This window comes from Quercus suber, unplaced genomic scaffold, assembly GCF_002906115.3.
Source record: "Quercus suber isolate HL8 unplaced genomic scaffold, Cork oak 2.0 scaffold_110, whole genome shotgun sequence".
NCBI classification, from domain to species: domain Eukaryota; kingdom Viridiplantae; phylum Streptophyta; class Magnoliopsida; order Fagales; family Fagaceae; genus Quercus; species Quercus suber.
Genome location: NW_027069575.1, coordinates 523,122 through 536,331, shown reverse-complemented (window position 1 = coordinate 536,331; position 13,210 = coordinate 523,122). Strand labels below are relative to the sequence as shown.

At 32.5% G+C, this 13,210-nt stretch overlaps 1 protein-coding gene across 4 annotated transcripts; it reads right to left on the bottom strand.

Moving 5' to 3' along the window:
• Positions 1-748: 748 nt before the first annotated feature.
• On the bottom strand, positions 749-11,750 carry LOC111984338 (synaptotagmin-4). 4 transcript variants are annotated; one of them, XM_065775368.1, is made up of 13 exons: positions 11,173-11,744; positions 10,887-10,989; positions 10,576-10,628; positions 10,348-10,468; positions 9,515-9,642; positions 8,080-8,181; positions 7,685-7,759; positions 6,601-6,680; positions 4,408-4,558; positions 4,097-4,327; positions 2,801-3,097; positions 2,451-2,564; positions 749-1,290 (listed from the first exon to the last, which is right to left on the bottom strand). In XM_065775368.1, exons 1-13 carry the CDS (start codon positions 11,275-11,277, stop codon positions 1,144-1,146), a joined length of 1,707 nt encoding a protein of 568 aa, XP_065631440.1. In that variant the 5' UTR covers positions 11,278-11,744; the 3' UTR covers positions 749-1,143. The 4 variants fall into 4 exon arrangements, with proteins under 4 accessions (XP_065631440.1, XP_023871736.2, XP_065631442.1 ...); XM_065775369.1 differs by lacking the exon at positions 749-1,290 and adding an exon at positions 1,636-1,851 and having other exon boundaries at positions 11,173-11,750; XM_024015968.2 differs by lacking the exon at positions 11,173-11,744 and having other exon boundaries at positions 10,576-10,626; positions 10,886-10,904.
• Positions 11,751-13,210: the final 1,460 nt, after the last annotated feature.

The window sequence follows — 13,210 nt, the reverse complement described above, 5'->3', positions numbered from 1 at the left end:
AAACTTTCGAAGACAAAGAACATGCGAAGAACATGAAAAACAAAGAATTTCTAACAAGCTCATAGCCTGAGATTCATTGTAATTCCTTTTCAAAGGTCTTCAATCCATTCTTTAGCCAAATTGAAGGATATTTTGTGTTCGAGTCAAAATTACATTACCACAATTCCAATAAACAAGTTTTTTAAGGAGATCGAATCAAAAGATCACTTTTTTGTAATTTCAGAGGATTGTATCACACGTTGATAAATATAAATTCATATTTGTGAAACTATTTTGCTTGTTTGATTTATTTCAAACTAGAAATTTAGTCGTCCTCAATAATCTCTAACACATAATGATTGATCCTGTCAATGTCAATCGTTGTTCCATTTGGGAGCTTAATTTCTGAAACAAATTAAGAGAATTAAGAATTAATTAAGGAGACTATAGTAACCTGGTCTGGTTCATTGCAAGCAGATCTGGCATGCGTACAACACCATTACATGTCAAATCTTTTTTTATTTTTTTTTATTTTAATAATGACAAGGAAACCCTCAAGCTACGTGCCAGTGGGACCACTCCTAAGGAGCAAACCCCGGATGCCTAGAGCTGCAGGCATCAGGTCAGGTAAATTGCGAAATGTCTTAACTAGAAGTCAAACCAGAGACTTTGGGTTTATGTTAGTCCAGACTCTTTCCCTTGCTTGCTGCTAAGGCACCATTGCATGTCACATCTTCCCAATTCATCACCAAAAAAAAAAAAAAAAAACTACTAAAGGTTGCATATTATGCAACATATATATGTATTGTCTCTCTCACATCTACATGGCATCGTCAAGAACATTATTGTTACAATGCCTGCTAGATGTCGATAGCTTGAACCTTGTGAAAGTTGCTCTTCCAGTACGTGATCTCAAACGCTTTAGGGGTCTGCTTGAAGTGCGTCCAAATATGCAAATACTTGTATGTATGTATTTTGAGTTCCTTCTAGGAAGTACCTGTCTGATTGAATCAATAGAACCGGTTCTAGTTTCTCCTCAATTCTTTGAGGTTTTTTCCTTACAGATTTACATGCTATTAACAGCCAATGCCATTTGCCTATAAGGATGGTGAAGGAATTGAAGCGAAATTTAAGTCAACTCAGATGCCTTTAATGTTACAAAGATTAAAAATCCCGTATTTTATTCTGTGGAATCCACTTTAGATGCAAATTAAGCTTTCCTGATTTAGCACCATCTATTTGAAAACTACCCTGAATTTCCCCTTCTAATATGACCCTAGTGAGTGTCATGACGACGCTTCCTATTTTGTCCTGAAAGATCCATAAAGTTTGATAGGGTCAGCATGTTTAATGACTGAAGCAAGAAAGTTGAAATAATCATTGTAATTTGAAATGCAGATGATGATGCAAACAAATGGTGAGCACGAGCAACATGGTATATGATTTGTAACCCATAATTCATCACCCTTGTATCCACATACTAGTTCTGTGAAGTACCAACACTACATGCTTGATGCCTCATCCAATGGATTGAGTCCATCTAAATCAATCTTATGAAGTGGTGGCCACATTTTAGGAGGCAACTGATATTTCCAATGACAACCATTTAAAAAAAAAAACATTTTACAGATTTCTGGGGTAACAGAAAGTTTCTAGCTAATGTTTTATAACTACCTTGATTTTCAATGCAACAGTCTAGCCAATGAGAACAAACTAAAGAAAGGAGAAGAAGAAGATAATGAAGGATGGAAATATTGGAAACTAAATTAATTTGCACAGGATGATTTCGGCATCATAAGAAAGCAGCTGAAGAGATATAAATCTGATGTATCCTGCAGCATATCTACATGAAGAGGATTTAAAGGTTTTTCCCTGTGTATGCATTTCAGCATGTCCTTGTGTAAGAAACACTAAAAAAATCAATTTCATAGTATTTTAGATAGTAAGTCAGATACTATTAGAATCATTAAACACTGATTTCAGTTGCAGAGCATATATATATCTGGCATAAATATGCAACACAAAAATAATCAACGTACCTAATATCATTCATAATAGTGATGTTTTAAACCTCTAAATGAGTATTTTACACTATTATCCTAATTTTACAGAAACATTTGAGTTGAAATAAATATGCACCTACACTTTTGATAAATGAGTCCTTATATGCATGATATATTGTTGGGTCAGCTACTATATCATTGGGTCAGCTTGGATTCATGATATATTGTTGTGATCTGGTCAATCTCAGGATTTTGATTGATGACTTGAATTGGTTTCTTTACAAATCAACCCAAATGGTTAGATTTAAAATTTAAATAGTGAGATTCCATAAATGCATTTCTAGTATATAATTTACAGGAGAGAATCATAACGGTTTATTAGATTCTTAAATGATCAATGGGGACAAACTCAAACCAAGCTTGCCATCGAAAACAAAGAATATGATGAAACTTGTATTAGAACATTACCTTTCCAAAAGTGTCATGGTCCCAAACTTCTGCTATTAACATTTCATGTAATGCATCCTCCACAACAAAGTCAAATGTTTGATTCCAGGCTGGATTTAAGTTGTTATTTAGGACCTGAAAAAGCAGACGGAATAATTTCTAGAATTTTGAACTGAACATCATGTATATAAATTCATATCTAACTATAGAATAAAATGTTTAAATGGCTCAAAGAGAGCAGTTAAGAGAGTCCACTCCGTAGAATAATTAGAAGCCAAAAGTTAAGCATTCAGATGAATGCTATTATTCAAAATAGGAAACGAATTTGAAAGGCATGGTTGATTTATTGTGATTGAGAACATAAATCTCACCCTAGTCCTGGCTTTTGTTTCAGATTTTTTCATAGTAAGGATGACATAGGGGTCGGCCTTTCCCATCAAATCCACCACTGGCAAGTCTTCAGCAGATATTACTGTCACAGATAATACTCCTCTTACAATGACTTTGCTCTTCTTATGCAATGTAGTTTTTCCAAGACCACCAACCTCTGTTCCATCAGTTCCATTCTTCAGGGCCTTCTCCAAAGCGGTCAATGAGTAGTCAGGATCAAAAGGGTTTGTAAAGCTACTTTCTGTGCCAATAGGACAGTACAAGAGCTCCAACTGCACCTAAGGCCATGAAAAATGCAATAGATACAAGTTCAAGAAAATAGCCAGTATTTAACTTGTTGAATTTCTTACTGAATGTGGCAATAGAATATTATGATGTGCTAATATGCTTAGTACATAGATGAGAACTTCATGAAGTAACCATAGTACTTTGGGAAATTTTCTGGCTGTCTTTTAACTTTTTGGTTGAGCTATTGTCCAAAGTTCGGGAAGCGTAAGTTAATCTGTGGCAGCTCTATCAACACAATGTTCTTTTTTGTCAAATTATAAATTTGGTCCCTAAACATGCATTAGAATTCAATTTTGTCCCTGAACAACTGATTGTTTCGATTTAGTCCTTAAAATTCTAAAAATTTTACAATGTTATCTTACCTTAACTTGTAGTTACTATGCAAATGGCACTTACTAATGTGGTAGATGTTTTTGTGCACGTCCTTTTGTTGCTTATGTGACACATTAGGAAATGTATTGGTCTCACAAAATCAAGACATTTGGAGGCATGTGACTTTAATATTTGATAAAAGTAAATAAATAGAAAATATTTATGGTCCCTAAACCTTGGCTTTGTGAGACTCTTATGTGGCTTGGTATGTCATGTCCGCATTATGAAGAAATTTGTACAAAAAAGGTCTATCACATCAGAAATTTCCATCCATAACATTTGCCTCATTTTTAAACCTCCAATGACTGAATTGAAATAATCAATAATTTAGGGTTGAAATTAAAATTTGAAATGTAGTTCAGGGATGAAAATTATATTTTGACCTGCTTATTAGGGTCTTCTAATCTTTTAAGCCATTGTTGGTTCTTATTCTGATAGCTAAGCCAATTCAACAAATCCTTATACCTTGTGATCAAATACCTTAAATTATAATGCAAATTTTATAACATCTCTTCATTTTGAAAAGACGAGATGTCTATTTTCTCTACATACCCAGCACAAATACTACAATTTATCAAAAGATATGATGGAAAAGAACACTCCTGCAGCATTCTCACCTGGCCCCTGTATTTAGTGTCTCTTTGAACCTCCAAATCCTTCACCAGTTTCAACCACACATCCTTAACTTTACCAGGCTCAAGGACCTTCAGTGGCACTTGAGCACAACCAATGAGTTCAGAAGCCTGAACTCCTTCATGATCATAAACTCTTACAGTCAACTTTTGGCTAGATGCATCTTCAACAATGAACTGAAAGTGCTCATTCCAGACTGGATTCAATTGGTTATTCTGAATATATAACAAAGAGTTTCCTTTCAACCCCAAGAAAAATAGCAGAACATGTTTACAAAGAAGATTAGTTATCTTACGATTATTTTACTGGTTTTCATTCTGTCACGTAGTGGACGTACGAATACGACAGCATAAGGATCAGATTTCCCAATGAGGTCCTTATTCAACAAGTCCTTTGCTTGCACTAACTTCACTTCTAATGTTCCAACAGGCTTCAAATCTAAGTCACTAGGATATTACAGAAAATATAGACAACTCGTTAGAACAAAAAAAAAAAAAAAAAAATTTGCTTTGAATTTTAAGCATGCCAGTATGAACATAAAGGAAAATTTTCAGCAAAACAAAAATGTAACCAGTTATTGCTTTTAAGTTTTTACATTATACATATGCATGGACCATCCTGTGATGAGTGTGGGAAATAGGAAAAGGAAATTTATCAATGGAGTATGAACCTGGATTTTGGATGAAGAACATCTTTAGTGTCAAAAATTGACCTGATTGAAATACAACCAAGACAGCTATCCTCTAAATCGAGATGGGTTTTATTGTTTAGGTTTGAATGGCAACCTTTATAGAAAGTGCTATCCAAAACACTAAATCAAATCCTTATTTGAGCTCTCTCTCTCTCTCTCTCTCTCTCTCTCTCTCTCTCTCTCTCACGCACACACATTTTTGTAAGTGAGCTCACACATATATATTTATGTTATGCATAATGGAGAATTGCACACAGTAAGCATAAACATTCAACATAATATTATGCCTATAAGCCTCACTAGAGTGAGGCAACTAAATTCCAACTGTAAGGAAAGTCTAGCTATGATGAGGTCCACTTAAACCAATTTCAACCTAAATACCCAAGCATTAGCCTTTTCCAACACGATTTATTGTGTTTAGATTAAATTTAGGGTGTCCTAAAATCAAAACTACAAATTATATTTGTTTTGAGATTTGATATACCTTTTGCTAATATAATACTTGAGCTAGTAAAATTTTGAAGATCAACATCCATTTCTTATAAATGGAACTAAGCCCAAAACTAGGGCCCTTAAATCTGAGGTAGAATCAGCCTGGCATAAGCTAGACATGGCTCAAGATGCCCAAGTTCCGAGATGAAAGGCCATGATCAGGTTGGCATACCTCAATTTGCAGCCCTAGGTTTACGGGATTTGACACAGATTGCATCCTGAGTCAAATTTAACAATGGATAAGAGTTATCAGAAGATATCACCCAATATGTCATTTGTCACTAGCCCTCAGTGAGCTTTGACACAGATGCTATTGATTGAGTACATGTGGATTATTCACCAAGGTTGCATATAGGATTTGAGGATTCAAAATCAAGGGATTTCAAGAACAATTCTAGTATAAATTACAACAACAAAGCCTTAGTCCCAAAATTTAGGGTTAGCTATGGATCCTAGATAGGCATTGGGTCGGTCACATGAATTCTTTTTCTCCATTCTATCCTATTTGAAGTCATGCTCTCTGTTACTTCTCTAATTGACATGTCTTTTTTTATTATTTCTACTAATGTTATTTTTGGCCTTCCTCTACCTTTTTTAGTTCCTTCAACTTAGATCAACTCTCTATTTCTTACCCATTCATTGCTTGCTCTCCTCTAAACATGATCAAACCATCTCAAGTGATTTTTAGTTCCCTCATCTTTTCATCAATAGGGGCCACCCTTTATCTTTAAATGGATTTTTAGAATCCTATCTTTCCGTGTCCCACTTATCCATCTTAACATTCTCATTTCCACTACACTCATTTTATGGATATGTTGCTTCTTAACTGCCCAACATTCGGTACCATAGAGCATAGCTAGTTGTATAGCAATCTTATAAAATTTTCTCCTTAACTTAATAGGTATTCTAGTATAAACTTCAATAGAACACTGATGAAACATTTATTAAAGGGGCTTCTCCCATCATAAATTTCATCAATAGAAACTTTTATTATCATTTCGTACCTTATTCAAGTCATTTAAACTAAAGATTGAAATCCAAATCCATCTCTTCAAATTCCTTTATCCAAATGAAACACTGATGAAGTTTTTCAGAAGAAAAATGGTCTATGAATCCTTATATATTTGATAGCCTATAAAAAATAGGTTCTTTATTAAATAAACGAACATTTTCAGTATGTCATTCTTAAGCACTGATCAATTTAATAAGTTAAAAAAGGAAGATAAAATAATAGGTGATTATATATGTGTGTGTATTATTTGAGATGAGAAAAAAGGATATATAGTTCCTTGTAAACTAGCATACCTGTAATCCCCAGGTAATATGGGTATAACTTTCCGAACTGGCCATGTTATACTATCTTCAATAGCATCCCGTATGGTTTCCTGAACAAAATAAATTTCATTAGACTTTTGTCTTGTTCATGATTTAGCTTTATGAGCTAAGATATAGTGACAGAATGCAACGCAGGCAGAGTGGTTCACATCTGCATTAATATCACGTGTGATCTTTCATTATATTGCATATGAAGTTCCTGCAAATATGAATTAACAAAAATAGGACTACTCCAGCTGGTGCTTCTTGTTGGTTTGTTCAGCCTAACCAGAGGGCTAGTTATAAGACCAAATTAATAATTTCTTCCAACACTAGTGCAATAATAGCACATATATACAATCACATCATCTCAATTGGCATCTGGGACCTAGGTGTATGGATTGTGGAAATTCAACTAGTAAAATCTTACCGTCTACATCTTTCAACTCAATGAAATGAGATGATATTTTACTGCTACTTCCTCAACCAGCAAAGAAGAACTTGAATAAAGGGAGTCCGAAATATTTTATTAGAAGCTAATCTTATTATTAAGTGGTAAACTCAGGTAACTCACCCTGCTTTCTTGTAAAAGTTAAGGGGGGTTCTTTTATTAAATTTGTAAAGCCAAAACTTTCCTGAATAATTTTCTATTTATGAACAAATGTTAAGAAAAAGAATTAGACTCACTTAGATTCCATTAGAAACAAAGTAGAACCATTTTGTATGCTCAAAAGCCAGAATGATAAAATTTTAATCTTCTAAAGGCCTAAAACTCACTCATTTATGCTATAAAAATAATAAGAATATGTTAATCCCCCTAGGTCTCTGTCTATAGATATTCTGTTATCACTTTGAAATGGCCAGAGTGAACTCTCTGTCTGGAATCAGCTACATCTTCATTTGGATAAGGTAATGAAGTGAACAGCTCATTGTAAATTTTAATATGCAATTCTAGATCCATACATGCTAGACATAAACCCCATATCTGTGGAATACACCTTATGCGAAATTCATCAGACATACTATGAAAGTGGTAGAAACAACAGAATTACGAGAAGGCAAAATTTGCTCAAACCTCAATAGCATCAGAAACCCCTGGAATTGCTGATACATCACCCCCAACAATTTTAAGAGTAAAATCCAGCTTTTTCTGTAGCCAGAAGCCAAAAAACAAACGGGATATCAATATTGATGGCATCACATCACATGTTTATAAAGTTATATGGAAAATATGGTCATGAACATATTTACAAAATATTTCTCAATTTATTTTGAAGAATATTATTTATGAATACATGTCTACAGATACATATCTCTGTATAGAAGTATGCAATCTGGCTTAGTACATGCATGAGAAAGAAGCACTTGTATGTTTATAAATGTCACCTCAGTGAAGTTTCTTTTATTCCTGTTGTTAAAATAAGCGTTAACAAGGTTAAGGAGGAACAACTATAATGATTAGGAACTCACCTTTTCACTCAGTGAATAAGAAACAGCTCCAAAACAAGGAAACACATCAACAAATGGTTTGAAGATTAACTTGAAAACCCCAGTGAATCCAATATTTTTTACCTAAATGAACAAGTTAGAACAGAAAACAAAATTGATGAGATATCTATTAAGATAAAAACACAATAACACAAAAAGCTAAATCTTATATATTTCATGAGAGCCTATGCTTCATCAAAACAACAAATTTTTGGTATATATGAAAGGTGCGTACATATTCTTGCTAATGGTAATAAATACATCCAAAAGGTAGACAGTAACTGGAAATCTTCATTTCTCCACAAGTAGAAATTCTGACAAAATGGTGTTAGTAGGAAGTGGTTGGAATTTGACATTTTAAGTTCAAAGTGGCAAATGGTTCTGTGAAGTATTATTACATTTATCCACAACAGAAAGAAACTTTGTGTATCAATTTCCATCCATAAGATCTTAGTATATCTTGAAACAAATTGCACTATAAATGAAATAATTTAGTTATCCATAACTTAGACTGTAGACCTGACTTATTTGCATGGACAATTTAAATAGCAAATTCCTGCATTTTTCAAAATGGATAAATGAAGTCATTGCGCAAATGTTGCCTACTGGCACTCTTTCTCGCTTTTTTGAATACTTTATTTCTTCATTACTACTTTTTTCTTTTTCAGTAGCACAATTTTCTGTCTCTTAGAATGTTGCAAATAATGCACCAGTCAAGCAATTTGAATCTTGACATAAATAATCCTAACCACATATCTGTGCATTTTGTGCAGAGAGTAAGATTCTATCCAGGCTATTGAGGTTAACACAAAGTAAAATGCTGAGCTTTAAAGAGCTTTACAGGGACCACTAAGTCAGCATACAGCTAACTCATCTATGGCAATATTAGTATAATTCAACTGAGCCAGGCTAACAATATTTATCAGTTACAAATTAAGATTTTCTATAAATAAATTAGGAAAGGAAAAAATCGCATGCGAAGCTTGTTGTCAGTATCAATAGGATTTGAAAGCTACAAATAGAGTATTAGATTCCTTAACATACAAATTATGACAACCATTAATTACCCCAGTATTCAGATGCTTAGATCATACCTTTAAACAACATACAAACAATGTATCTAAAACACAAAAAACTCATGTTGGTTGCTGATATTCTGACCATTGAAACTCAAAAATATCCAGATTTTAGTGAGATAACAAATTTTGGGGTAAAAAAAGTCAATAATTTTGATATGCTTCTATTAGAATATACATGAACTTCTATGAAGCATAGGGATGTATTCAATTTTCCACTAAAAAAGGAAGTCAAAAGTTGTAATTCCTCACAGATCACGTGGGTCAGATTAAGTATCTATACTGAGCATAAGCATGATCAGTATTGAGCATGAGCAGAAAGTCAAAGGCTTAAAGCTAACCTGTATAGGTAATGCCACACCAAGTTTGGTTTTAATATCAAGTGAAATATGTGGATTACCATCCCACTGCATCTCCAACTCCATAGTGACTCCCTGAGCATCACTTTCACTTTCAATGATGGAAACTCCTAAGCAACATCAATAACTCAATTAGTGCCACTACAAAATCTGATTAATGAGTAAAATCAACATCTTCTCTCAGAATGTATCAACAAAATTTACACATTGTTTATGATTTCCTTATTGTCAATAACCTTATCTTACTATTTTTTTGATTATGATTTCCTTCAATTTTGGCTAATGGACCTGAATAAGGAAATACTTTCCTTATTAGTTTTCTCCGCATAAGGCTAACTACATTCCTCTTTTCAATTCAAAAACTAAGTTTTTGAACATGTTTGAATTTTAAATTACAAAGCAACACATGATATTTGGCACTTGAATTTTTTTAATTTGATGTGCATGTCTTTTATAAATTTTTTCATGAGCACAAAGAAAATGCTTATTTTGATGATTCTAAATTTAAAAAGAAAAAAACTAATGTTTTCCCAAATCCCAAAAACTTTCAATTATCTCTTGGTAATAATTTTTTTTTTTTTTTGTTTTACAAAAACAATTGGGTTTTGACAAGCATATTACAGGAATAAGTGTAAAAATAATAAGTGTAAAATGATGATATATTCTATTCTGGGTGTCATAGACACATTAAGTAGACAATTAGAATAAGATGCATGCCATCTTAATCATACAGCAACTGCACACCCATCAACCGATGCTGTAATCAATCCAACTTTTCCTCCTTCGAGGAAAAAAAAAAAAATAATCAAATTTACCTGTAAATTGTGGAGCCACAGTGCCGAGGGTCAACTTGGAGAACTTGAGTGAAGCTAAGATTGCTGGTCTATGTTGCTCAAGAATTGGCTCCACTTTGTTTCTTATCAGCTCTGATGTTGCCTAAAAATAACAACTTCTCATTAATACTACATCAAGTGCAACAAATACTCAGCATTGGCGGGGTGAAATTCATTAAAAGACTAAAAGAAAGGGGGGAAAAAAAAAACCTCATCAACATATGGCCAAATCTTGTCAAGTTGGAGATTAAGCCAAGTTAACTGCAATTAAAAAAGAAATTAGTGTAAGAGCACCAATCAATAATGAATAAATATTTTGGATGCCAAGAATCTTATAACTCAACTGACGCTTTTGGTGTTTCCAACATAAACGTTCAAATTCAAATCCCCTCTCCCATTGTAACTTTCAAAATATCCAAAAAGAGAGAAAAGAAAGCATACATATAAACATGCATGCATGCAAACAGACATACATAGATATATACGGTTACGAAACTGTAGCTTCTAGATTGAACTTAACTTCTGTCGCTGTGAAAATACGACCCAAGTTGGATAAAAATCATCTGGAAGAATCTTTCTTGAATCCTCCACTGTCATTCTTGAAAATCCTGCCACCACCTTCGCCTAGGATCAACATAGATATCAAAATAAATGAACAAGAAGATAGCAAAATTTGAATTGAATCAAAACCGAAAGCAATATTCCAAACGTAAAAAAAATTGTAAAAAAAAATTATAAAAAGTGTATAACAAGATGGTAATAAATGTGATTGAATTGATAAAGAGAACGTGAATTTTATAGATATACCAAATTTGAACGACGCTTGGATCGGACGTTTTCATAACGAGCAAAAGCTACGATGAAACCAATGCCGAGGGTGACACCCATAATCATACCCACGTAGAAAGACATATTTTTTCAGTACCCAAAATTGAAAAACAAAACGAACCCAGATGTTATGTATTAGTTTCCGAGATTATCTTTAGCTTAAACATAAATTTCTTTGTGATTCAAGGGAGACCCATTGTGAAAACAGTCTTTTTTTGGTCACATAAACAGAGAATGAGATTGGAGGAGAGCTAACGTAGAGAAATAAAGAGGCTACCACCTTAATTGTTTCATTAATTAATTAAATATTAATTATTTGATCTATATTTGGATCGAAGTTTGGTGTGTATAGAAAGAAAGAAATTGATTCTTTTCTTTTGCCTCCTCTATTCTTTCGTTCTCTATTTATATTCTTACGCCAAGTTGTCGGTATGACTCTCAAAGTAGATCTTTTACATGTATGCTTTGTCTGTCGAGTGCAACTTTCACATTATTCAAAAACATGAAGTAAAAGGTTAGAAAATATGTTGGGAGATTGAGTTTGATGCTTTTTTTCCCAAGCACATATTGAAAAAAACAAAAGATTCTCAAAAAAAAAAAAAAAACATTCTCAAAAATTTTAAAAAATTGCAAAAGGAACCGACATTTAGTCTATGATCCTAAACTCAATCACAACTAGAATCATGTAGAGTGTGACTACACAACTAAATTCCTCCAAGATCGTTCTATATATATATATATAAACACATTAGCCTTAAAGGCTCTTCTATTATTTAATTTTATATTTTTGTAAAAGTTAATATAGTTTTCATTCATTATAATTTATAATTCGAAGTTGCTATATTTTCATCCAAGAATATTTATGTAATTTGTTCAGCATAATGTAATTTCGTTTGAAATGACCATACCTAATCAATATATAGGGCTTTAGTGGATGAGAAAAATTACGCATGACATTTACTTTGAACAAAATACCTTAAAATAATAATTGTTGCAATTTCATCCCGAGATATATAAGTAAACATAAAAGAACTATAAAATCTCAAAGACATCAAAATTTATAAATGAATCAAAAAAAATTTTGAGGTTCACCGGTAAAATTTGAGTAGAGATCCAATTCTCTGATGGAAAGGAAGTGACACTTGCGTACAAATGATAAGGAAAATTTTTCTTGATCATTTCCTTATCCATATCTTCTCTTGATAAGTTTTGAATTTGGATAACTGTAGTAGCGGGTTTGGAGGTGCAGTTTTGAGTTTTGAATTTGAATAATTGTTTCAGTGTTTCATAATGGTTTCGGTGGAATTTTAAATTTGGATAATTGTTTTTTTTTTTTTTTGGGATAAAAATTTGGATGGTAATGGGTTAAGTTAAACATTTACGTCTCTATCATAGTCTATTTACTACGTTTATTTATTTTTATTTTTAAATTTCCCTATATATCTAACGTGAGAGAGAGTTTATGGGGAAAAAAAAAGTGAGAGGAAATGAGAGAAAAAAAAGTTATTACGCTTTGTGTAACTTTAAGTAATGTTATACCATCTAGTATTTTTTTAATTAGATGTGAATTTTGATAAATCTATTGCTGGATTACATTATCTTTGTATATTCTTTATGCTTACAAAATTTAAAGATGATAAAAATCAATAACCATGTCATTAATCAATTGTTTGAATTCAAGTTTTTATAATTTAAAATAATACATAAAAGATAAGTTTATGGATCGAATGATAAACGACATTCGATTGATATGAAAATTGGCATGCATGTTAAGAACATATAGAACATATAATTCAATGGTTGGATTTTCAAAATATAAATTCAATAACAAATTATTGGGTGGTGTAATATTACTTAGAGTTACAGTAACTTAAACCCAATCCTCTATGTATATACTAGCATTTTTTTTAATAGTGTCATAATTTTTATTCATTCCAATTTGAGGGTTACATGTTTTCTCATTAATATTAAGCATTTAGAACTACTAATACAACCAGGATTGTCATGAAACTAGATT

Coding starts and splice junctions, on each gene's coding strand:
- LOC111984338 (XM_065775368.1), bottom strand. CDS start 11,277: ATGTCTTTCTACGTGGGTATGATTATGGGTGTCACCCTCGGCATTGGT. Junction 10,469..10,575: donor TTTGGCCATATGTTGATGAG/GTTTTTTTTTTC, acceptor TGTTATTTTTAG/GCAACATCAGAGCTGATAAG. Junction 4,559..6,600: donor ATATTACCTGGGGATTACAG/GTATGCTAGTTT, acceptor GTAATATCCTAG/TGACTTAGATTTGAAGCCTG.